Here is a 26,329-nt window from a genome sequence, read left to right as displayed (position 1 = left end):
CAGACAACAAAGGTACAGAAAATAATTTTATTTTAATTTAAGATAAACTAATGTGGTAGCAGTGTTAATAAATGTAAATAAATGCAAATAGAAAATAAGGTGATACCTTCACTGATTTTAAAACATTTTTGAGTAGCTTTCACAGCCCAGCACTTCCTTCCTCAGGTCAGGAGAGGATACCATAACAGCATTATACTGTCTAGACCGGAGGCAGGTGGTTTTGGCCTCTGAAAACTAATTTATTTTTATTTTGCTCACACTTTTTTTTCCAATAGTAGCTCAAGGTGAGTTACATTCAGGTACTCTGGATATTTCTCTGTCCCAGGAGGGCTCACAATCTAAGTTTGTACCTGAGGCAATGGAGGGTTAAGAGACTTGCCCAAGATCACAAGGAGCAGCAGTAGGATTTGAACTGGCCACCTCTGGATTGCAAGACCGGTGCTCTAACCACTAGGCCACTCCTCCACTCATTGAAAAGGGTGGCTAGTAAATAAAATATTTTCTGAAATGGCTGTGGGATTGAGGTGTACCAGGGGCCAGAGCCAAGTAGAGTGTGGAGCCAAGGCAGAGTGGGCAAGGCTGGGAGTACTGAAATCTCCCTCTCAAAAATTGGGACCCCTTGGCAGCTCTGCACCTTGGACCAATATTACTGGTCTACAAAAAAATAAAAATAAAAATTTTTTTTCTGTAACAAGAACAAAACATACATTTTCTGGAAGATAATTCTTCCCTGAATCCAGATCTCATTTCACAATTTCTGTATCAGCCTCAGTTTTCATGTGATAATGGTTTTTGTAAATGCTTGTGTCTGCATATGTAGCTATTATATGTATCTGGCAAAATAACACGCTTCTGCTACAAGAGTTCCAAAAAAAACTGTGTCAGTTCTCAAAGAAATCAAAGATATAAGCAACATAAGAGTAAAGAGAAGTGAAGAAACATACCTAAAAAGATTTCCTTCCTGATTTCCTGTGGTACTTTGCCTCGGGAACGTCTCTCCGTAAGGTCCAGCAGTAGTCGGACAACATTGCGGCATTCCATTTGCCTTCATAACGCTTTTCCATTTGAGAAATGTCCTGATGGAACCGTTCTAACGGATTCGATATCATTACAAAAGACCATGTCACCTTCCTTGGAGAAATAGTCAGAAAAAATAGCATGTCGGTCACGAAAAACACTCACTTTCGTATCACAAGAAAGAAGATTCCATCCTTTTAATCTCAAACCTAAAAGCTCAGCCTGTTGCTTCGACAAATTTAAATCACGAACAAGATCATTGAGATCCCCTTGTGTCAAAAAGTGGGGCACATTTGATTCACAGAGGTCCTGAAATGATGGGTCGGTATGCATATCCCCTTCTCTGTCTTCTGCATGTTCGTCACTGTATTCATCTTCACTCACTATCAAATTCTCAGGAGGCACTGGTACTGGCAATTCTTCACTGTGACATACAGGTCTTATAGCAGATGGTAAGTTAGGATATTGCACAGTTTTCCTTGTTTTCGAGGTGATTCCTGCTATTTTCGTCAGACAGAAAACAGTCTGTTGTGTGATCCGTTGGTTCCCTCCAAATCATGGGAACAGCAAAGGGCACGCGATGTCTTCCTTTTAACCAGCCTGTCAGGAGTGTAACACACATCAAACAGCAAATGTGGGGAGCCCATTTGCGGTCCTGTTCACCAACCTTACACCCGAAATATAGTTCGTAGCACTTTTTACAAGAGGATTAAGTTTTCGTTTTTGCGATTTCAGAGTAAACTCTCCACAGATAGAACAAAAAGAATTTGGGCTATTTGCACAGGTACGAGGCATTTCTTCTGAAATGACACAATACACAAACCTTCACAAACGTAGAACTACAAGCAGTCACTTCCAACAGCAATTGTTGACTGAACTCTCAATGCTGAGATAGAGGTGGCAACTGACGCAACAGAACATGTCTGAACACGTTCTAGCATGACTCATGGGCAAGGTTACCAGATGGGCGGTTTTCCAGCCCAATTGGGCGGTTTTCCGCAACCCACCGCGGGAAACTTTTGCCCGCGGCGGGTTGCGGTTTTTTGGGCTGGTTTTCTTTTTTCGGTGCGGGTTTTGGGCGGTTTTTCGGACGGTGGGGGTGGGGCTAATGGTGACAGAAGCGGGGCTTGTGACGTTTTGGGCGGGGTTTGGTGACGTATTGGGCGGGGCGATCACAGCGGGGGCGGGGGTGATGACGGCGGGGGCAGGGGTGATGACGGAAGGGGCGGGGTGAGTGCGGTTTTTGGGCAGGTTTTGTGTGGGAATTTTTTTTTTTATATGGCAACGCTGCTCATGGGCAATGTTGCCAAACCTCCCTTATTTCCTGGTGGTGGCTTTCTAAACTAAGCGTTTTGTATTGTAATTCCTAGTATATTTCAATTGTTTTTCCAACAATTACAACTGCTGAATTAAATTAATCCACAGCAGCAGGGCCGCCGAGAAACTTGACTGGGCCCGGGACAAGGCCGTCTCGCCCCCATCGCAGCCCCCCCCCCCTCGAGGTCGCCGCTGCTGCTCCCCCAAGGGCGGAATACAGGGAGGGAAGGACACCCGAAGGGAGGAGTTCCGCCTCACAGGGAGGTGAGGGGGAGAATCGCACCGCACGGTGATTTAAATACAGGGGGCTGGCCCGGTGGCAGACGGTCAGAGGGCGGGTGGGACTGGCACCGGGCCCCCCTTGAAGGCCCGGGCCCTGGGGATTTTGTCCCCCCGCCCCCCCTCTCGGCGGCCCTGCACAGCAGGGTACCAAAATGCAGCGTTTTCAAAGATTTTTATGAAAAGGGTAGCGTGTCACAAGAAAACTGAGCCCGATAGGCAAAAACTGATTTCATTTTCGAATTCAGCACCCATGACTTAGCTAAGCTAAAATTATGTATCATACCTGATAATTTTCTTTCCATTAATCATAGCTGATCAATCCATAGACTGGTGGGTTGTGTCCATCTACCAGCAGGTGGAGATAGAGAGCAAAGCTTTTGCCTCCCTATATGTGGTCATGTGCTGCCGGAAACTCCTCAGTATGTCGATATCCAAGCTCCATCCGCAGGACTCAGCACTTAGAGAATTACACCCACAAAGGGACACTCTGCCCAGCTCACCACCGCCGAAACGGGGGAGGGGAATTAACCCAGCTCATCCCCACACAAGTGGGGGAGGGGAATCCGTCCAGCTCATCCCCGCGGAGCGGGGGAGGGACACCACCCCGCCGATGCGGGGGGATCTGGCTTATCCTGCAACCGCAACCGCGGGAGGAGCTGACTGACTCTAACACCGCCGAAGCGGGAGGGGTACAAAGCTGCCCTACAGCCGCACAAAGCGGGAGGGAGCGCCGGCAGAATTTATGTCTCAATCCAGCCCCGAAAAACGGAGGGGAGAGGAATGCAGCCGCTCACTGTAACACAAACTCGTCTCAACTCTTGAAGAATCCAATTGAAAAAACTTGAACACGAAGTCCTCCTGAACAGGAACTGAAGACTAAATTTGAATCTGAAATGCAACCAGAATATAAACAGTACAGATATCTGGGAGGGGCTATGGATTGATCAGCTATGATTAATGGAAAGAAAATTATCAGGTATGATACATAATTTTACCTTCCATATCATCATGCTGATCAATCCATAGACTGGTGGGATGTACCGAAGCAGTACTCACCCAGGGCGGGACATTGAAATCCCTGACCGCAACACTGAAGCTCCAAACCGGGCCTCCGCCCGAGCAGCCACAGTCAAGCGGTAATGCCTGGAGAAGGTATGGGTCGATGCCCAAGTTGCCGCCTTGCAAATTTCTTCCAAGGAGACGGACCCGGCCTCTGCCATCGAGGCCGCCTGAGCTCTAGTGGAGTGAGCCTTCAGCTGGATAGGCGGCACCTTCCCCGCGGCCACATAAGCCGCTGCAATGGCTTCCTTGACCCATCTTGCCACTGTAGGCTTAGCAGCCTGCAGACCCTTACGAGGACCTGCAAACAGGACAAACAGATGATCCGATTTCCGGAAATCATTGGTCACTTCCAAGTATCTGATGATGACTCGTCTCACATCCAGATATTTGAGAGCAGAGAATTCCTCTGGGTAGTCCTCCCTACGAAAGGAAGGGAGACAGAGCTGCTGATTCACATGGAAGCGAGAAACAATCTTGGGCAGGAAGGAAGGCACTGTGCGAATAGTCACTCCTGCCTCAGTGAACTGCAGAAAAGGCTCTCGACATGAGAGTGCCTGGAGCTCGGAAACTCTTCTGGCTGAAGTGATAGCCACCAAAAAGACTGCTTTCAACGTCAGGTCTTTCAGAGATGCCCTCGACAAGGGTTCAAAAGGCGGCTTCTGCAAGGCTCTTAGCACCAGGTTGAGATTCCACGCAGGCACCACTGAGCGCAGAGGAGGGCGCAGGTGATTAATTCCCTTGAGAAAACGTACTACATCTGGCTGCGAAGCCAGGGAAGCACCCTTCAGGCGGCCCCTGAAACAAGCCAGAGCCACTACCTGGTCTTTAAGGGAACTGAGCGACAGGCCTTTCTCCAGACCTTCTTGCAGGAACGCCAGCACTGAAGCAGTGAAGGGAGAAAGTGAGCCTGCTTCACACCACGCTGCAAAGGTACGCCAAACCCTGGCGTAAGCAGTAGAAGTAGAGCGCTTCCTCGCTCTCAGCATAGTGGCGATGACCTTGTCTGAGAAGCCCTTCTTCCTCAGACGCTGCCGCTCAATAGCCAGGCCGTAAGACCAAAGGGGGAGGGATCCTCCATCACCACGGGACCCTGATGCAACAGGCCCTGCTCCACTGGCAGCCGCAGAGGGTCGTCCACTCAGAGCCTGATCAAGTCCGCATACCAGGGACGTCTGGGCCAGTCCGGACCCACCAGGATTATCCGGCCCGGATGCTTTGCCACCCGGTCTAGCACCCTGCCCAACATGGGCCAGGGCGGGAACACATAGAGAAGCTCTTGTGTCGGCCACTGTTGGAGAAGAGCATCTACTCCCAGGGATCGAGGGTCCCGTCCTCTGCTGAAAAAGCGCGGCACTTGGCAATTGGCCGATGACGCCATCAGATCTAGGCTCGGCTGGCCCCAGCGCTTCGTGATGTCCAAGAACGCCTGAGCCGATAACTGCCACTCTCCGGGATCCAAGGTATGGCGACTGAGAAAGTCCGCCTTGACATTCATGACTCCGGCAATGTGGGCCGCTGACAGCTGTTCCAGGTTCGCTTCCGCCCACTGGCATAGATTCATGGCTTCCTTGGCTAAAGGGGCGCTCTTGGTACCTCCCTGGCAGTTGACATAGGCCACAGCCGTGGCATTGTCCGACAGGACCCGTACTGGCTTCAACGCCAGTACCGGGAGGAACTCCAAAAGCGCCAACCGAATGGCTCTGAGTTCCAGGAGGTTGATAGACCACTTTGCCTCTGCAGGAGACCAGAGCCCCTGCGCTGTCCTTCCCATGCAGTGGGCTCCCCAGCCCGTCAAAGAGGCGTCCGTCGTGACGACAATCCACTCCGGGGTCACAAGAGGCATCCCTGCAGACAACTTGTCTGTCTTCAGCCACCAGCTCAGCGCCTTGCGCACTGCTGGGTCCAAGGGAAGGCGCACAGCATAATCTTCCGACACCGGAGTCCAGCGCTGCAGCAGAGAGTGTTGTAGTGGTCTCATATGAGCCCTGGCCCAGGGCACTACTTCCATCGTGGCCGTCATAGAGCCCAACAGCTGCACATAGTCCCAAGCCCGAAGCGGAGAGGCTACTAGGAACTGGTCCACCTGAGCCTGAAGTTTGACAATCCGATTGTCCGGCAGGAACACTCTGCCCACTTGGGTGTCGAATCGAACTCCCAGATACTCCAGGGACTGAGTCGGGCGCAGCTGGCTTTTCTCCCAGTTGATGATCCACCCCAGGGAGCTCAAAAGAGCAATCACCCGGTCCACAGCTTTGCCGCACTCTGCATAATAGGGGGCTCGGATCAACCAGTCGTCCAGATAAGGATGGACTTGTACTCCTTCCTTTCGCAGGAAGGCCGCGATGACCACCATTACTTTGGAGAAGGTCCGCAGAGCAGTAGCCAACCTGTTCGGGAGGGCTCTGAACTGGAAGTGTCGGCCCAGGACTGCAAAACGCAGAAAGCGTTGATGAGGAGGCCAGATGGGAATATGCAAGTACGCTTCCTTGATGTCCAAGGATGCCAGGAACTCCCCTGCCTTCACTGCCGCTATAACAGAGCGGAGAGTCTCCATGCGAAAGTGCCGAACTTTCAAGGCCCGATTGACCCCTTTGAGGTCGAGGATAGGCCGTACAGAACCTCCTTTCTTTGGTACCACAAAGTAAATGGAGTAACGTCCCTTGCCAAGCTGATTTTCTGGCACCGGAACGACCGCGCCCAGGCGGATCAGATTGTCCAAGGTCTGCTGCACTGCCACAGCTTTGACCGGAGACTTGCAGGGAGCGAGTACAAACCCGTCTCTTAAGGGTCGGCAGAACTCTAGCTTGTAGCCGTCTCTGATGACTTCCAGCACCCAAGCGTCTGAAGTTACCCTGGTCCACTCGCCCAGAAACGAGGACAGGCGTCCTCCAATCTGCACTGGGCCATGGACCAGGACCCCGTCATTGGGTACGAGACCCTGGGGGAGGACCGGAGGGCGCACCTCCGGGACGGCGGTCTCTGCGAAAGGAATGCTGCTTGGGGGAGAAGTTCCTCTTGAAGGAAGAGGGGGCAGAGGAGCCCGACTTGCCCGGGCGGTACCGACGGGCTTCTTGAAACCGTTCTCTGGAGTTACCGGGGCGAGCACTAGCCCGAGCCCTGACCTCTGGTAACCTCTTGCCCTTAGACGTGCCGAGATCGGTCACAATTTTGTCCAGCTCGACCCCAAAGAGCAGCTTGCCTTTAAAAGGCAACTTAGCCAGGCGGGACTTAGAGGCGTGGTCCGCAGACCAATGTTTCAGCCAAAGCCACCGCCGCGCAGAGACTGTCTGAGCCATACCTTTAGCCGAGGCTCTCAAGACATCATACAGTAAGTCTGCCAAATAAGCCAAGCCCGATTCCAGGGCCGGCCAATCAGCCCTCAAGGAAGGATCCGAGGGGGAAGCCCGCTGCACAATCGTCAGGCACGCCCTGGCCACGTAGGAGCCGCAAACTGAGGCCTGCAAACTTAAGGCAGCCGCCTCAAAGGACGACCTTAAGGCCGCCTCCAATCTTCTGTCTTGGGCGTCCTTTAGGGCCGTGCCACCTTCCACCGGCAACGCCGTTTTCTTAGTCACCGCAGTGATTAAAGAATCCACGGTAGGCCACAGAAAGGCCTCCCGTTCACTTTCAGGCAAAGGATAGAGGCGGGACATAGCCCTAGCCACTTTAAGGCTCGCTTCCGGGACATCCCATTGAGCCGAAATTAAGGTGTGCATGGCAGCATGCACGTGGAAGGTTCTAGGCGGGCGCTTCGTCCCCAGCATAATGGCGGAGCCAACAGGGGCTGAGGGAGAGACGTCCTCCGGAGAGGAAATCTTCAAAATGCTCATGGCCTGCATTAACAGGTTGGGCAAATCCTCTTATGCTGCAGAGGGGTCATCCGCTCCATCCGAGCGGGAATCCGTCTCCTCCAAGGAATCCCCAAAGGACCGTTGGGAGAACTCAGATACGCTGGCCTCATCTACATCAGAGGAAACAGAGTCCTCTAAGGCCTGGGAATCCACCCGAGGGCGTTTACTTCCGGGGGCCTCAACCCCTGTATCGGACAAGGAAGGGGCAGCTTTTTGCATAAGAAAGGCCTGATGCAGCAGCAAAATAAACTCGGGGGAGAAACCCCCCAGACTGTGCACTTCAGCAGCCTGGGCCACAGCCCTAGACGCACCCTCAACCGGCGCTCGCAAGAGCGGGGGAGAAACATGCTGCGCATCCAAGATGGCGTCCGGCGCGACACTCCGCGAAGGAGCCGCGCGGGAAGAACGGCACTTAACTTTAGCCGCTTTTTTGCCGTCGCCCAAATCAAGGGCGGCCAAGGCATTAACGTCTCCCAACTCAAGGGCGGCCCAAGAAGAAGCCGTCCGAGCAGAGTGGCCGGCCAAGATGGCGGAGGCGAGCAGCTGGGGATGGGCGTTTATGGCGGGAAAAACCGCCGCACCGGAGGAAGACCCGGGACACTGACCGGCCTCCGAACTGACACCCAACAAGGGCGAATCAGACTTTAAGATCCCCGCATCCCCGCTAAAAGCGCACACGCGGTCCGGGGAGCGATTCTTCGCGCCCTCGCCCTCCGACGCCATAGGCCACGTGGAGATCGATCAGGGAACCCCCTGCCCGCTATAAAAAGGTAAAAATTACCTGCTTCTCGCTCCGAGCTGTAACGACCTGGTGTCCCAGTGAGTAGCTGCAATAAACGTTTAAATAAACGTCGAAACAAACGCCCTTAAGGACGTCCAAAATTTTTTTTTTTTTTAACGGAGCCAGCGGGAGGGGGGAGAAAAGGAGGGACCTGGCGCCACCAGGTTTGCACTTGCTCAAGAAGAGCCCTCAACCCCAGGCACTCAACAAAACCTAAAAATTAGGCTTGGAGGCCTAGCCAGAGCTGCAGCTGTGTGTGACCACCACCTGCTGAGATAGAGAACATACTGAGGAGTTCTCCAAAGACAAGCAGGCCAATATTCTCACTGATGGGTGACGTCACGTCGGCCCGGAGGACTTTCCAGCAAAGTCCATGACAAAGTCTAAAATGTCCCCCGTCGCGCGGGCGGATGCAGTGCGCATGCGCGCGTCCACTTTCCCGCCCGTCGCACGGGCACATTCCTCAGTTTTTTCTTCTCCGCGTCTGAGGTGACACGGAGCTCGACTGTTCGTCTTCGTGTTCCTCCTGTGCCCGGAGGTGAAGAAAGAAGAAAAAAGCGAAGTATCCTTTTTTTTGTTATCTTAGATTGTTTTCGTTTATTAAGTTTCCTTTATTTTAGTCTGCGATTTTATTTAAATCGCTCGGTCGGGTATTTTTCCCGTCTTTTTCTTTTGTTTTTCTGTGTCATCTTTTTCTAGACACAATCGCGTCTTTTGATTTGGCAGGGACAATTTTTCCCGAGATGTCAACGAAGACGCCCAGTGGCTTCAAGCCTTGTGCCCGCTGCCATCGGGCCATCTCTGGCACTGATACACACTCGTGGTGTATTCAGTGCCTTGGGCCGGATCATCGCTCGGAGAGTTGTAAATTGTGTCTCGCCATGAAGAAGCGGACACTGCTCTCTCGAGACGCCCAGAGAGAAAAGATTTTTGGGCCCGGTGCTTCGGCGTCGGCGCCGTCGACGCCGTCGTCTAAGTCGGCGCCCTCCAAACCGGCGCCGGGCAAGTCGGTGCTGGTGAAGTCGGTGCCGTCGAGGATGATGTCTTCGAGGCCGGCGTCGTCGAGGTCGACGTCGAAGGAGGCGTCGGCACCGGGAGACAGGGGACAGGCTGCCATTAGACCCATGCACGCTGGGAGCAGTGATGCATCGAGTGGGTCTCCACCCGCCTCGGCGCCTCCTGCTGTGCAGGCCCCCCGGGACCGTCCTGCGTCGGACCCGGCCCCGAGGAGACGTGTGGATTCCACGTCCTCCTCTCCGGTGCCGAGGAGTCTCGATGACATGCGTCGGGCGAAGGCCAAGAAGCATCGTCGTCGATCTCCTTCGAGACACGGCACCGGGAGCTCCGGGTCATCGATACACTCGATACCCGAGAAGCGTCGGTGCCGAGAGGATCGCTCTCCCTCTATTACTGAGGTTCCGACGCGTGGGGTCGCTGGCAGCCGAGTCCCCACTCCCCAACCTCAGCAGACTTTGCCTCCGACACCTCAACCGACCCCGCAGCCTTTTCCGACACCAGCTCTGGATGAGAGTATGCAGGCCATGTTCCCATTTTTCATGAACATGATGCAGCAGTGGCAGTCGGCATCGAGGTTGTCGGTACCGACGGCGTCGACGGGGCCGGTGTCGATGCTTTCAGAGGCACCGGTGCCGACGGCGTCGAAGGTGTCGACATTGCCGATGCCGGATGTTCCTGCATCAGGCCTTCAGCCTGTGGTGAGGTCTGTCTCACCGGTGCCGCCTCCGGTGCCGGTGTCTTTGACTTCCCGAGTTGACTCTCCCGAGGCATCGGAGCAGGAAGCTTCCCCGGAGCCTCAGGGACCATCAACTTCTCGGCACCATCATAGAGGCCATCAAGCCTCTTCGTCGAGACGGGCTCAGATTCGGGCGGCTCTGTCTGAGCTTTTAGCCCCATCTGATGATACCTCATCCGAGGATGATGAAGAAGTGCATGGGGAGTTCTCTGGCGAGGATTCTCAAGGCATTCCATCTGACTCCACTCCCTCGCCACAAAGGCAGCTGTCTCCTCCCGAGAGCTTGTCTTTTCCATCTTTTGTTCGGGAGATGTCTGAGGCCATCCCCTTCCCCGTGGAAATTGTGGACGAGCCCAGAGCCAAAATGCTTGAGGTTCTGGACTATCCATCTCCACCTTCATCTTCTGCCACAGTTCCTTTTCATGAGACTCTTAAGGAACTTATGCTGAGGAACTGGGAGAAGCCTTTTTCTAGTCCAACCGTCCCTAAAAAAGTTGAGTCCCAATATCGGATCCACGGGGAACCCAGTCTCATGTAGACCCAATTGCCTCATGATTCAGCGGTGGTGGATTCTGCCCTCAGAAGAGCCAAGAGTTCCAGGAATTTCTCCTCGGCGCCCCCGGGGCGAGAATTTGCAACTCTGGACTCTTTTGGGAGGAAGGCATATCAGGCTGGTCTGCTCGCTTCCAAAATCCAGTCTTACCAACTCTTCACAAGTGTGCATTTACGGAACTCTGTGAGGCAACTTGAGAGTTTAGTAGATACACTCCCTGAGGAGAAAGCTGAACCCTTTCGCCAAGTGATCAGGCAGCAGAAGGCGTGTCGCAAGTTCCTGTCCAGGGGCATTTTTGACACTTGCGATGTGACATCTCGCTTTTCCGCTCAAGGTATAGCGATGCGCAGGCTCTCATGGCTGCGTGCCTCTAACCTGGAGGAAAGAACTCAGCGGAAGATAGCAGATATCCCATGCCGGGGGGATCACCTTTTTGGAGAGAAGGTTGAAGAGATGATTGATCATCTCTACCAGCGTGATAACGCTATGGACTCTCTCTCCCGCCGGGCGCCTTCTGCAACCACTTCCACGGCTAGGAAGGTTTTTAAGGGGAAAAGAAGTGCTCCCTACGCTTCTAGAAATCGTAGGTACACTCCTTATTCCCGTCAGCCGGTTCAGGCTCGACCCCAGCCCGCTCGCTCTCGTCAGCAGCGGGCACCGAAGCAGCCCCCTGCAGCTCCCCAGCAAAAACCTGACTGGTTTTTGACTGGCTCCAGCAGAGCATAGCCGAAGTCAAAGTGCTTGTACCGGACGATCTGCCGGTCGGAGGGAGGTTAAAATTTTTTCACCAAAGGTGGCCTCTCTTAACCTCCGATCGGTGGGTTCTTCAAATAGTCCGGTGCGGGTACACCCTCAATTTGATTTCCAAACCTCCAAATTGCCCACCAAGAGCTCAGTCTTTCAGCTCCTGCCACAGGCAGGTACTTGCAGAGGAACTCTCCGCCCTTCTCAGCGCCAATGCGGTCGAGCCCGTACCACCAGGGCAAGAAGGGCTGGGATTCTATTCCAAGTACTTCCTTGTGGAAAAGAAAACAGGGGGGATGCGTCCCATCCTAGACCTAAGGGCCCTGAACAAATATCTGGTCAAAGAAAAGTTCAGGATGCTTTCCCTGGGCACTCTTCTTCCCATGATTCAGAAAAACGATTGGCTATGCTCTCTGGACTTGAAGGATGCTTACACTCACATATCGATACTTCCAGCCCACAGGAAGTATCTTCGATTTCGGCTGGGATCACAGCACTTTCAGTACTGTGTTTTGCCTTTTGGCTTGGCGTCTGCACCCAGGGTTTTTACAAAGTGCCTGGCAGTTGTAGCAGCGTCGCTACGCAGACTGGGAGTGCATGTGTTCCCTTATCTGGACGATTGGCTGGTGAAGAACACCTCCCCGCAAGAAACTTTGCAGTCCATGCGGATGACTATTCAGGTGCTAGAGATGCTGGGCTTTGTCATCAATTACCCCAAGTCCCATCTCGTCCCAGTTCAACAATTGGAATTTATAGGAGCTCTGTTGTGCACACAGACAGCTTGTGCTTATCTCCCAGGACCCAGAGCAGACAGACTTCTGTCTCTGGTTTCCAAAGTACAAGCATCTCAGCAGATCACAGCTCGGCAGATGTTGAGATTGCTTGGCCACATGGCCTCCACAGTTCATGTGACACCCATGGCACGTCTACACATGAGATCGGCTCAATGGACCCTAGCTTCTCAGTGGTTTCAAGCCACAGGGAATCTAGAGGATGTTGTTCGGCTGTCCACCAATTTTCGCAATTCCCTCACTTGGTGGACCATTCGATCCAATCTGGTCTTGGGGCGCCCATTCCAAATTCCTCAGCCTCAAAAAGTGCTGACGACGGATGCATCCCTCCTCGGGTGGGGAGCGCATGTAGATGGGCTTCACACTCAAGGAGCTTGGTCTCTTCAGGAGAAGCATCTCCAGATCAATCTCCTGGAATTACGAGCGATCTGGAACGCTCTGAGGGCCTTCAGAGATCGGCTAGCCAACAAAATTATTCTCATTCAGACAGACAATCAAGTGGCAATGTATTATACCAACAAGCAAGGCGGGACCGGATCTCGTCCTCTGTGCCAGGAGGCCGTGCAGATGTGGCTATGGGCCTATCAAAACGGAATGTTTCTCCAAGCCACTTATCTAGCCGGTGTAAACAACGGTCTGGCCGACAGGCTGAGCAGAGTTATGCGGCCTCACGAGTGGTCCTTGAACATGACTATTGCCAAAAAGATCTTTCGAGTTTGGGGAACTCCATCGATAGATCTTTTTGCTTCCCAGGACACTCACAAGGTTCCTCAATTCTGTTCCAGACTCCAGGCCCACGGCAGACTAGCGTCGGATGCCTTCCTCCTTTTTTGGGGGACAGGACTCCTGTACGCTTATCCTCCCATCCCTTTAGTGGGGAAGACTCTCCTGAAACTCAAGCAGGACCAGGGAACCATGATTCTGATAGCGCCTTTTTGGCCCCGCCAGATATGGTTTCCCCTTCTTCTGGAACTTTCGTCAGAAGAGCCATGGAGATTGGGTTGTTTTCCGACCCTCATTACTCAGAACGAGGGGGCGCTTCTACATCCCAACCTCCGGTCTCTAGCTCTCACGGCCTGGATGTTGCGAGCATAGAGGTTGCCTCCTTTGGTCTCTCTGAGGGTGTCTCCAGAGTTCTGTTTGCTTCCAGAAAAGATTCCACACATAAGTGTTACTCTTTTAAATGGAGGAGGTTTGCCGTCTGGTGTGACAGCAACGGTCTAGATCCTTTCTCTTGTCCTGCACAGACCTTGCTTGAGTACCTTCTGCATTTATCCGAGTCTGGTCTTAAGACTAACTCGGTCAAGGTTCATCTTAGCGCAATCAGTGCTTATCATTCACATGTTGATGGCTTGCCGATTTCTGGACAGCCCTTAGTCATGCGTTTCATGAGAGGTTTGTTTTTGTCAAAGCCCCCTATCAAACCTCCTCCAGTGCCATGGGATCTCAATGTCGTTCTCACCCAGCTGATGACAACTCCTTTCGAGCCACTGGATTCCTGCCATCTGAAGTACTTGACCTTGAAGGTCATTTTCTTGGTGGCCGTTACTTCAGCTCGTAGGGTCAGTGAGCTTCAAGCCCTGGTAGTTCATGCACCATTCCTTGTCTTTCATCATGACAGAGTAGTCCTCCGCACCCACCCAAAGTTTCTACCGAAGGTGGTGTCGGAGTTCCATCTGAACCAGTCAATTGTCTTGCCAACATTCTTTCCCCCTCCTCACATGAGCCCGGGCGAAAGCAAGTTGCACACTTTGGACTGTAAAAGAGCACTGGCCTGTTACGTGGAGCGGACGCGCCCCTTCAGAAAGTCCGCCCATCTGTTTGTTTCTTTTAATCCCAACAAGAGGGGAGTTGCTGTCGGAAAACGCACCATCTCTAATTGGCTAGCAGATTGCATTTCCTTCTCTTACGCCCAAGCCGGGCTGACTTTGGACGGTCATGTCACGGCTCATAATGTTAGAGCCATGGCGGCGTCACTGGCTCATCTAAAGTCAGCCACCATAGAAGAGATTTGCAAAGCTGCGACGTGGGCTTCGATCCACACATTCACATCACATTACTGCCTTCAGCAGCATAGCCGACGCGACAGTCGGTTTGGGCAGTCGGTGCTGCAGAGTCTGTTTGGGGTTTAGAATCCAACTCCACCCCCCTAGGCCCATTTTATTCTGTTCCAGGCTGCACTCTTAGTTAGTTGAATTTGGTTTCAGGTCAATTTTGTTTTTGTCCTCGCCGTTGCGGGACCCAATTGACCATTCTTTGTTGTGTTGAGTGAGCCTGGGGGCTAGGGATACCCCATCAGTGAGAATATTGGCCTGCTTGTCTTTGGAGAAAGAGTAGTTACTCACCTGTAACAGGTGTTCTCCGAAGACAGCAGGCAATATATTCTCACAACCCTCCCACCTCCCCTTTGGAGTTGTATTCCTCTAATTCTTGTAATTAACTGAGGAATGTGCCCGCGCGCATGCGCACTGCATCCGCCCGCGCGACGGGGGACATTTTAGACTTTGTCATGGACTTTGCTGGAAAGTCCTCCGGGCCGACGTGACGTCACCCATCAGTGAGAATATATTGCCTGCTGTCTTCGGAGAACACCTGTTACAGGTGAGTAACTACTCTTTTCCGGCAGCACATGACCACATATAGGGAGGCAAAAGCTTTGCTCTCTATCTCCACCTGCTGGTAGATGGACACAACCCACCAGTCTATGGATTGATCAGCATGATGATATGGAAGAACACCATTCACATTCTTTGTAACAAAAATGCCGTTTACCAGTGTATTTTTACTTTGTTAAAATAAAAAACAAAGTAAGCCGTAATTGATCCCAACGGGGGAAAAAAAAGTCGCCTACATCTATGAGAAACTTTTGAGAGTTAACGTTCTCTCCAAGAAGATCCGGGTTTTACCTCCTTCCGTCAGTTACCCGCGGCCGTACCACTTTCCCACTCGAATGTAAATACACGGATCTGCTAAGGCGCCGTCATACAAGCACCACCCAGTCCATTTGACAGAGCCCCACCAACAGCTGGCTAGTTATGCTGAGGACTGACAATGCTAAAAGCAGGTTTGCCCTACTCAGACAGGGCTCAGCCTGTTCCCATTGTAATGCTGCTGTGCACTTCCTAATGTCCGGGTTCAGAGACGATCTGAAAGTTTTCCCCACCGGTGCTTGTTTTATGAACAGGCAGTATTTCCAGCAGCAACAGATCGCCTTTATAAAAACATTCCCTCTTCAAACAGTTTAATAAAAACCTGTTCTTTTTTAAAATACTGTACACACACACACAGAAAAACAAAACCAGAAGACATTTGATACATTAGTACCCGCTTTTTCCTCCTGTTTGCAGACCACCAGCCCCCATACTTCCTGTAAGGACTAGCACCTCATCCCTCCTTCTCGCTCACCTCGGAGGCTGTAGCGCGCCTGCAGTCCAAACACGGAGACGGTGCCGGTGCCTGTACGGTCCTGCTTCCGATGACCGCGCTGCAAAATCTGCTCGATTTGGCCTAGGTATTGCAGCTCGTCGTGCGGCGGCTCCGCTTGCACAGGAGAGAGCTCCTTGGCTGGGCCAGAGGGAGGTGCCAACTGCTGTTGTGCTTCGGAGACAATCGGCATTTTCTAACTATTAATGCTGCCTTCCCTTCTGCAAGTCCAGGTTGGGGGCCGGGGCTGGCTGGCAGCTGTCTGTCTCTCTCGGTCTGAATTTTGGCGCCTTTTGAAACTTTTGATTCCATCCTGTCCCAATCAGAGCTTGCACTGGGCAAGGGGGAGGAGGAACCCCTTTTTTTTGCTGCAATCTGCTGGCTTTTTCCTTGTCTCGTTTAAATTACGACAGTATTCACGTCAGGGCCTCATCTTTTAACCACCTATGCTCCTCTTCCCCCAGTCCGGCGATATAGCTTCCCCTTAGCTCCCTTGATGGAAAAAAAAAAAAATACAAAATAAATGTACAGGGCTATGTGGCGCATGCCACTGCTGGTTCTTCTGCCCCTCAGAAACAGATAGTAAAGTCCACCAAGTCAGAACAGAAGTTCAGAAGGGGGCGGGACCAACAGAACTATCAGTTGTGTGGCCTAGCTAAAGCTCCATACCTTTATTTCAGTTAAAACTCAGAAAAAACACAATGTCTTATACTCACCTCACAACATAACACAAGCAAATTCACCACAATAACCACACCAAATGTTTCCCTACCCGTCTCAAACACACTGAAAATTGTCGGAGTTACCATTGATCGAAACCTCACACTTTAAAACCACGTGAAGAATACAACTAAGAAGATGTTTCACACCATGTGGAAACTTAAAAGAGTAAAACCTTTCTTCCCTAGATCCATCTTTCGCAATCTGGTACAATCAATGGTACTAAGTCACCTGGACTATTGCGACTCGTAACCACTTGTAACCACTCGCCTCCACCTACCCTCCTCTCCTCCTTCCTGTACACATTAATTGATTTGATTTGCTTACTTTATTTTTTGTCTATTAGATTGTAAGCTCTTTGAGCAGGGACTGTCTTTCTTCTATGTTTGTGCAGCACTGCGTATGCCTTGTAGCGCTATAGAAATGCTAAATAGTAGTAGTAGTAGTAAGTTGGCTGCAAAGAACAGACTATCAAAAAACTTCAAACAGCCCAGAATACCACAGCCAGACTCATATTCAGAAAAACAAAATATGAAAGTGCAAACCCCCTAAGAAAGAAACTGCACTGGCTCCCACTCAAAGAAAGAAGCATGTTCAAGATATGCACGATTGTTCATAAAATCATGTACGGAGACGCCCCGACCTACATGCTAAACCTCGTCAACCTACTTCCTAGAAATGCTAAAAGATCTGCCCGCACATTTCTTAATCTACACTTCCCCAGCTCTAAAGGATTAAAATACAAACAAACACATGCGACCAGCTTTTCATACATGAGCACACAACTGTGGAATGCACTACCAACAAAACTGAAAACAATTAACGAAATAACTAACTTTCGCAAATCTCTGAAAACCTCTCTCTTCAACAAGGCCTACCACGAGAATCCGTAACTTAACTATAACACTTCACCGCCTCACTCTAACTCTAAACGACGTCTTTCTTTAATGGTTGGCCTAGTTCTTCTCTGTCATCCTTGATCTCTTTGTAACACCAATTGTATCTTTTAACCTGTAATGGTGATGCCATAACAGATCTTTGTAAGCCACATTGAGCCTGCAAATAGGTGGGAAAATGTGGGATACAAGTGCAATAAACAAAATCATCACTTTTTTCTTTGCTGGAAGAAGTGGGAGTTGGGGGTATGGAAGCCGCTGGACCAGAGTGCACAGCGATGCCTAGGGTGGTCCATCCTTAATAGTGAGAGTGAAGGAGTGAGGTTTATTTCTGGTGGCAATGAATGGACAGAGCTGCCAAGGGGTGCCAATTTTTGGAGGGAGAGTTTAGTACACACCTAAACAAACCCCTGCCTACTCTACCTTGTGACTCTACTCCTTTGCACACTTCAACTACAGCCATTCCAGAAAATACCTTATTTTCACTGGTGAGTAAAAGCTGGATCCTTCAGATTATCTACTCTATGAACCACTCCTTGCTCTTTCACAACACCCACCTACCCATAGCTTTCGCTTTTCCTCCACCCAGCCCTCCCATTCCCTGTCGCTAGTCTCCTTCCTCAGTCTTCACTAAATCTAATCTTCTCCTCCTTCTACTCTTGATCGCTCCACCCCTATCCACTACTACTACTTATCATTTCATCTATCCCCTGTATGCCCAGCATTTCTCTGCCTCCCTGTACCCTCTTCTATATTTATTTATTTGTTACATTTGTGCCCCACATTTTCCCACCTATTTGCAGGCTCAATGTGGCTTACATAGTGCCGGAGAGTTGTTGCAGACTCCGCAGTAAACAAATACAAGGTTTTGTTGTGGTAAGATAAGGCCCCTGCCTTCATATCCAACATAATTCCTCCCTCCCCCTCCCTTATTCAGCCCCTCCCTCAGTCCATTCCCCCCCCCCCCTCCAGTCCAAAAAGGTCTCCCAGTTCCTCTCTTACCTTGCAGTCACAGTGCAGGGTCAAAGTCTCTGAAGGGCTGGCTTGTGCTGGTGTCGTGTTGCAGGGGGCGCCTCAGCAGAGCACTCTCTCAGCCTCCTTTGTATGTGTCCCGGGGCGCAGCAGCGTGTATGCAGCACTCAGCAAGACCCTCTCAGGGCTGGCTGTGCTCAGCTCCTGGGGCCTTGGGCTTGCTTCCTTGAGTCTCCCTTGTGTGTCGCAGGAGCAGCAGCATTGACTCAGCAGGTGCGATCCTCTCAAGGCTGGCCTCCCTCATGGTGGTGTGCTGCTTTGGGAGGAGAGGGGAGAGGACCGCTGCTGCACAGCATGATCAGTGCTCAGCAGGATCCTCGGGGCTGGCTGTGCTGGGGCCTTGAGCTTGCTTCCCTGAGTCTCCCTCTAGTGGTGGGTAGGGGCCGCTGCACCAGAGGCAGAGCTGCTCAGCAGTGTGGTGTGCAGCAGGAAGGATGCTGTGTCAGAGCTGCAGGACTCTCTACTCAGGGCTGTGTGGTCAGATGCAGGCTGTTCGGTTCTGCTGTCACCGATCCAAGGGCTGCCTGCCCCATGGCAGCTTTGGAGCAGCAGCAGTAGTGAGAGCTCAGCCTCCTGTGCACAGTCTACTGGCTGCAGAGTGTGCAGCGCACAAGGACTTTTCTGAACATGATACTCCAAATCAACAGAACATGCACACACCAGTAGATCAGGTGACCTCAAGGCTCTTCACTGATGGCACTTGTGTGTGTTGGGCCTGCCAGTCAATGCTCTGAGGAAAAAAAACTCATTGGCGTTGGAGCCACTCAGCAGGAGACTGTTCGAGTTTGGCAAGAGTGCCGGAGATGACCTGCCAAAGCGGGAATCTCCCACTGGGAGACTTGTCAAGTCTGTTTGGGGTATAAATTTGGGACAATGGTGAAGGGATTGAGGCCCGAGGAAGGGCTGCTTACTAATTTTATTGACAAGAAGCTTTTATGTGAATCTAAAAATTGATTTATGTATTTATTTAATGTATTTCTGCATTTGTACCCCACATTTCCTAACCTAATGGTAGTTCAATGTGGCTTACAGTTATCCAGAGTAAATTGGTTGCAAGTTATATAGAACAGTGAGGTTTACGGTTGTCTTGAATTTGACAGCTGCAAAAGTTTTGCAGTTGCCTCAAGGTAGACAGGTTAAGTGTTTCATGGTCGTTTGGGGTGACGGAAGCCTATTTCAGTTCTGTCTATTGTCATTATATAGTGATTTCCGGTGATCTGCTTGGCTACATTGGGACATCGGGAAGGAATTTTCTGAATAAGTGGGCTTTCAGATGTTTTTGGAAAGTTAGATAGTTATCTATGAGTTTTAGGTCTTTCGGTAGTGTGTTCCAGAGTTTGGTGCGGATGTATGAGGAGCCGGTAGCATATGTTGATTTGTATTTAAGGCCTTGACATGGTAGGATCTCTTAGACTTAGGTGCGTTACGGATTGTAGATCTATTAATCTTCGGTGAGAGGCCAAATATTATTCTGTAAGCCAGAGAACAGATCTTGAAAGGTATGCATGCTTTGATTGATAGCCATTGTAAATTTTGAACCAAAGGTCTAGCGCTTTCAAATATTTTTTTCCAAATATGAGTCTAGCTGCTGTATTTTGTGCTGTTTGTAATTTGCATTTTAATTTGCATCAAAATCAGCACCTAAGTACAGTGGGTCACCCATTTTTGGCACAAATACTTTCACATTGATACTTCCATGCTTATGTATGTACGCACGCTGACACAAGTGCATTGTGTATGATGATGACATATGCACTGGGATACTGTGCAAAATGGCCACTGCTACCAGGCAGTTGAATTTCTCTGATGAGGTCACTCTGATCCTGGCCCAGCTTATCATCTCGCGGGTCACCAAACTGTTCAGGATGGAAGGGCATCACTGGACCTACCTGGGCTTTAGAAGGGCATGGCACAGGCTGCAGCACAACAGCCTCCTTCCCGACGGAGGCAAGTGCACCTGCCTCAACTTGGCATGGACCTGGGCTCTGAAGGAGAGAGTGAAGATGATGATGAATATGTCAGAAATTCTCTTTATCAAACATGCAACAGACCACAGACAAGGGACATTAATAACAGAAATAATAGTGAAACCCAAATCAAATAAAACATTAGTGACTAAATAAATGGATTAAAATTCTAACTAACATGGGGGAGGATGGGATTTGATATACCATCTTTCTGTTGTTACAATCAAAGTATTTTACATATTTTATTTATTTCCATAAACTTGATATAATGCTGTTCACAAAAGTAGGGTGGTTTACAAAAACAAGACTGAGAAGGGAATGAGATTTAAAAAAAAAAAAAAAAACACCAAGAAAGAAACATTGTGTTCTTAGGTATTGAATACTTAATACATATTATATATGGGTACTTTTTCTGTCCTTAATGGCCTCACAATCAAAGTTTTTGTTTTTGGACCTTGGGCAATGGAGAGTTAAGTGACCTCACAAGGAGCTGCAATGGGATTCAAACCCTGCTCCCTAGGCCACTGCACTAACCGTTAGGCATAATGTTATGAAACTTAAAGAAATGAAGAGAAGCCCTGCAAAAGGCACAAGTGATCTCCCTACAAGAAAGCACTACTCCCATGTCAGTCACCTCACAACAGTTTTTTCTACTTTATGTTGTGCAGATTGTCTGTTGTAGCCCTATGTAAGGTGCAACCAGCCACACAAGGCAATCTCAGTTCCTGGAGGGCTCACATGTACCTGAGGCAATGGAAGGGGAAGTGAATTGTTTAAAATTATCAGCAGCAGTAGTGGGATTTAAACCAGCCACCCCTAACAGTTAGGCTACTTCTCCACTCATTTTCACAAACCCATCAGATTAGCAGGTGGATCTTATCAACGTGCTATATATGTCCAAACGAAGTCCACAATGAGCCCACTCTGATTAGCAAGGTAGCATTGACAACTATCTGTTAAGTACCAGACACTTATCCTCCCACTCCTTTCCCCCCTCCCCCATGTTCCCACAGATTGAAGAAGGGTACAGTACCTGCAGCGGCACAAACCAGAATATCTCCAGGGGAGTGGGGGGTAGGGGAACAACAAATGCAACAGCAAGGTGAGTTACACCTATGAGGAAAGGCTAAGGCAGCTAGGGCTCTTCAGCTTGGAGAAAAGACAGCTGAAGGGAGATATGATAGAGGTCTATAAAATAATGAGTGGAGTGGAATGGGTACATGTGAAACATCTGTTTACTCTTTCTAAAAATACTAGGACTAGTAGACATGCAATGAAGCTACAAAGTAGTAAATTTAAAATGAATTGGAGAAAAATTTTCTTTACTCGTGTAATTAAACTCTGGAATTCGTTGTCAAAGAATGTGGTAAAGGTGGTTAGCTTAGCAGGGTTTAAAAAAGGTACGGTTTCCTAAAGGAAAAGTCCATAGACCATTATTAAAATGGACTTGGGGAAAAGCCACTGCTTATTTCTGGGATAAGCAGCATAAAATGTTTTGTACTTTTTTTGGGATCTTGCCGGGTATTTATGACCTGGATTGGCCACTGTTGGAAACAGGATGCTGGGCTTGATGGACCTTTGGTCTGTCCTAGTATGGCAATACTTATGTACTAATGTACACTGCAGTTTTAGTTGCATACTCATAGGCACCTCTCTGTCAGTCCAATGGAAGACATTTGGTAGAGCTGGCAACTATAGAGGGGCATAATCGAACAAAAACGTCTATCTCCATGGGCGTTTATCTCCGAGAACGGGTCTGTAAAGAGGCGGACCAAACTGTATTTTCGCAAAAAATAGACGTCCATGTTTTATTCGACAATTTGTCAGCTGGGCGTTTTTGTTTTTCAGCGATAATGGAAAATGAAAGCGCCCAGCTCAAAAACGAATAAATCCAAGGCATTTGTTCGTGGGAGGGGCCAGGATTCGTAGTGCACTGGTCCCCCTCACATGCCAGGACACCAACCGGGCACCCTAGGGGGCACTTTTACAAAAACAAAAAAAAAAGATAAAAGAGCTCCCAGGTGCATAGCACCCTTCCCTTGTGTGTTGAGCCCCCCCCAAATCCCCCTCAAAGCCCACTGCCCACAAGTCTACACCATTATTATAGCCCTAAGGGGTGAAGGGGGGCACCTACATGTGGGTACAGTGGGTTTGGGGGGGTTGGACGACTAATAAGCATTAAGCAGCACAATTGTAACAGGTAGGGGGGGATGGGCCTGGGTCCACCTGCCTGAAGTCCACTTCACCCCCTAACAACTGCTCCAGGGACCTGCATACTGCTGCCAGGGAGGTGGGTATGACATTTGATGGTGAAAATAAAAAGTTGTGAAACATCATTTTTTTGTGGTGGGAGGGGGTTAGTGACCACTGGGGGAGTCAGGGGAGGTCATCCCCAATTCCCTCCGATGGTCATCTGGTCATTTAGAGCACTTTTTTGGGACCTGTTCGTGTGAAAAAAGGGTCCAACAAAAGTGTCCTAAATTTTCGCTAAAAACGCCTTTATTTTTTCGATTATCGCCCTAACGCGTACATCTCTCCTCGGCCGATAACCACGCCCCAGTTCCACCTTTGCCACACCTCTGACACGCCCCCATCAATTTTGTCCGCATCCGCGACGGAGTGCAGTTGAAAACGTCCAAAATCGGCTTTCGATTATACCGATTTATTCATTTTTGTGAGATAAACGTCTATCTCCCGATTTGGGTCGAAATCTAGGCGTTTTTCTCTTTCGATTATAAGGTGGATGGTGTCACAAAGTACAAGTGGTCTAATACTGTCCTCTAATATGTTAAAGATCCCCTAGCCTGATGCTGCACAGACAGCACCACAGGTGGCTGTTAGGCAGCAGGCCCACTCCATGGAGGTAGGTAGTGTCTGAATGATCTGAAGCAGTGGCGTAGCCAGACCTGACATTTTGGGTGGGCCCAGAGCTAATATGGGTGGGCACTATGTATACAGGTATGAATAGTGTTTCTTGGGATAATGCCTTTGAATGCACTTGATGATTGAATTACTGATCCTAACCTTTTCAAGAACGCTGGCACTTTCCAAATTTGATAACACTGTCTGCTGCACCCAGACCTACCAAGTTACCCAGTTCCAAGACAGCGATTTCAGATCAGTCCTGGCTTTCTAACAACCTTATCGGGATATCTTTATGGGACCTGCAGCTTAGATTTAAATGGGTAGAATCAAAGACTATAAATTCCACACAAAGTCAGCTCTGGCCAAAAAGTCTTCTGCAGTGCTTCAAAGCAAACTTTTCCAAGGCACCAAAGCAAAGACCAGCTGTGCCATTTTCTCAGTCATCAGGGGCAGAGAAGGCAGCCAGCTGGCACACTTACCTGCAAAATCCAGGTAGAGAGCAGTCAGCCAGCACACTGGACGTATCAAGAGCCAGGGAGCTGCATGACATGGAGCAGCACCTGGAAGTGCAAGCAGAAGACCCAGCTCGAGGCAGTCGTGTCACAGAAGGAATATCAGGATTTGCCCCAGAGCCCTGCGGGTGGGGCACGGAACCCTCCTCAAAACAAAACATGCTTGGCTCGGAGTTTTCTGCTTGCTGCAGTCACTTCCTGCAGCATGGGCTCACTAAGTAAACTTCTGCAATAATAATTAACTTTTGATTCAAAATGATCTCAAAGCTACTTCTTGAAATAGAGATAGGGAAAGATTTTTGATAGCCTAGTTCTACTTAATTCTTATAGCAGACCCGTAACCATATCTTGAGAAACAGCCAGCAACCCTCTGCACAGTTTTGCCTGTCTTTGCTGGGCTGGCTGGGGTGTCTCTTTCTTTGTCAACAGGACAGGAGGCAGATAAAGAAGCATACAGTTCTCAGGAAGTACTTACAAGCCCTAATCTCTTGCTCCCACTAACGTTTTATTGCACAATGGAATACAATTGCTTAAAGGAAAAGCTTCTGAGATAGCCCCATCCACTCTTACACCCACCTTAAACACCTTCCCCGTCAGTTGTCCAGCATGACCTAAGAATGCTGCCAGACAGGCAATTGCATTCCCCTTTAAGAAGCTGGTGCCTTGTGTCACGGGCTGCAGGCTTTTAGTGTGCATAGAAACACCCTGCTTTCACCTCCCCCCCTCATCCTCGGAGGGCTTTTTAGGCGTTCTCCGGTACCTCGTTCTACAGGGAGGGGGTCTGGGTAAAAAAAAAAAAAGTCGAGCATTTGATCAGAAAGTTCTAGTTAAGCTAATATTATTTCACAGCTAATATTCTTCTCCTTGGCATTACTGTATGATTCAGTTGTAAGGATATAAAATTAGGCACGAACTAGTGAACCTACGGGGAAAAAAATAATTTAAAAACATGGCAGCCCCATAAATTGTCAGCAGATTTCAGGCACAGATACAGAAGCAGATTAATTAAAACTACGCCAGGAAGGGCAGTAGGCATGTGGCGCCCCGCTACGACAGACCTTTGGATCGGTGCACTTTAAAAAAAAAAAAAAAAAGGTTGGTACTTCTGTAGAGGAGGAGGATCAGAGGAGAGCTTCTGGCTGCAGTGCAGGCTGCATACAGGGTTGCCAGGTGGAAAATTTTTTTCCAGCCCAAAAGCAGCCCAAAACCCGCCCAAACTCAAACCCCGCCCCTGACACCCCCGCCCCCGCCGTCATCAACCCCGCCCCCGCTGTCATCGGCCCCGCCTCCCCCGTCATCGGCCCCCGCCTCCTACGTCATCGGCCCGCCCAAAACGTCACTAACCCCGCCCCCCCCCCGCGGCCGAAAAAGCCGGCCAAAAAACCGCCCTGAAGCCCAAAAACAGCCCAAAAAACCGCAACCCGCCATGGGCAAAAATTTCCTGCGGTGGGTCGCGGAAAACCGCCCAATTGGGCGGTAAAACCGCCCACCTGGCAACACTGGCTGCATGTGGATGAGCAAGCGAGCCATAGCAGAAAGGCTGTGTACTCCCACTGTTAACCTGCACCTATCAGGATAAATTGGGCGGGCCTGAGTTCAGATTGGGCGGGCCTGGGCCCACCCAGGCCCACCCGTAGCTACGCCCTGAAGCCAAACCTGAATAGTCTAACTGGGTTACTAGAAACAGGATATGAAAAGTATGAGCAATAGTCATGGGTTTGGTCCCTTACATACATATACAATGTTAACCAGTAAACTAAGAATATGTAATGTCAAATGCACAGCTGAAAGACAGCATGAATGTTATCTGTGTCTATGTTTGCTATATAGGGGCGTAGCTACGGGTGGGCCCAGGCCCGCCCAATCTGAACTCAGGCCCGCCCAATTTATCCTGATAGGTGCAGGTTAACAGTGGGAGTACACAGCCTTTCTGCTATGGCTCGCTTGCTCATCCACATGCAGCCTGCACTGCAGCCAGAAGCTCTCCTCTGATCCTCCTCCTCCACAGAAGTACCAACCTTTTTTTTTTTTTTTTTTTTTTTTTTAAAGTGCCAGGATCCAAAGGTCTGTCGTAGCGGGGTAAGTAAGGAATCCTTGGTTTACACTTTCAAGTCGTACAGAGACTAGGAGACACACCATGAAACCAATTGGTAAGAGATTTAAAATAAATTGGAGTAAATATTTTTTTCTTTCAACATATAATTAAGCTGTGGAATTTGTTGCCAGAGGATGTGATCAAGGCATCTAGCTAGTTTGGTTTAAAAAGGGGATGGACAAGTTCCCGGAGGAAAGATCTATAAATCATCATTATTAACCAGGTAGCCTCGGGGAAAGCCACCGCTTATCCCAGAGAGTGAGCAACAAGGAATGGATCTACTTTTTGGGATTCTGTTAGTTACTACTGACCCAGAATAGAAAATGATAGACAAAAGAGGTAGCGTTCGATAAATGCAGAAGAATGCAACAAGAGAACCACGGAAAAAAAATACTGGACAAAACTAAAAGAAGCAAAGAGGGAAATATGGCAAGCAAAGTACAGGCAGAATTAAAAATGGCTAAAGATGTTGAGAGGTGATATGACCTTTTTCAGATATATTGGGGAAAGGAGATCGGCTAGAAATTGTAAGAATGAAAGATGCTGAGAACTGCTATGTGGAGAGTGATGTAAATAAAGCGGATGTGCTAAACAGATACTTCTGTGTTCACAGATAAAAATCCTAGAGAAGGACCACGTTTGCTGCCAAGGGTACATCTGGGAATGGA

General features: G+C 49.7%; 1 protein-coding gene across 2 annotated transcripts in view; it reads right to left on the bottom strand.

The window, feature by feature from the left end:
* The window catches only part of TYMS (thymidylate synthetase), a 48,281-nt gene extending 32,154 nt beyond the window's left edge, over window positions 1-16,127 (bottom strand). For both annotated transcript variants that reach the window (XR_003943193.1, XM_030212959.1), the window contains exon 1: window positions 15,557-16,127. Coding sequence is in view for 1 of the 2 variants with exons in the window: in XM_030212959.1 (XP_030068819.1) it covers window positions 15,557-15,767 (211 nt within the window). In the remaining variant the exon portion in view is untranslated. The remainder of the gene's footprint in view (window positions 1-15,556) is intronic.
* Window positions 16,128-26,329: the final 10,202 nt, after the last annotated feature.

This window comes from Microcaecilia unicolor, chromosome 1, assembly GCF_901765095.1.
Source record: "Microcaecilia unicolor chromosome 1, aMicUni1.1, whole genome shotgun sequence".
Classification (NCBI taxonomy): domain Eukaryota; kingdom Metazoa; phylum Chordata; class Amphibia; order Gymnophiona; family Siphonopidae; genus Microcaecilia; species Microcaecilia unicolor.
This window is presented reverse-complemented; position numbering and strand designations above follow the sequence as displayed.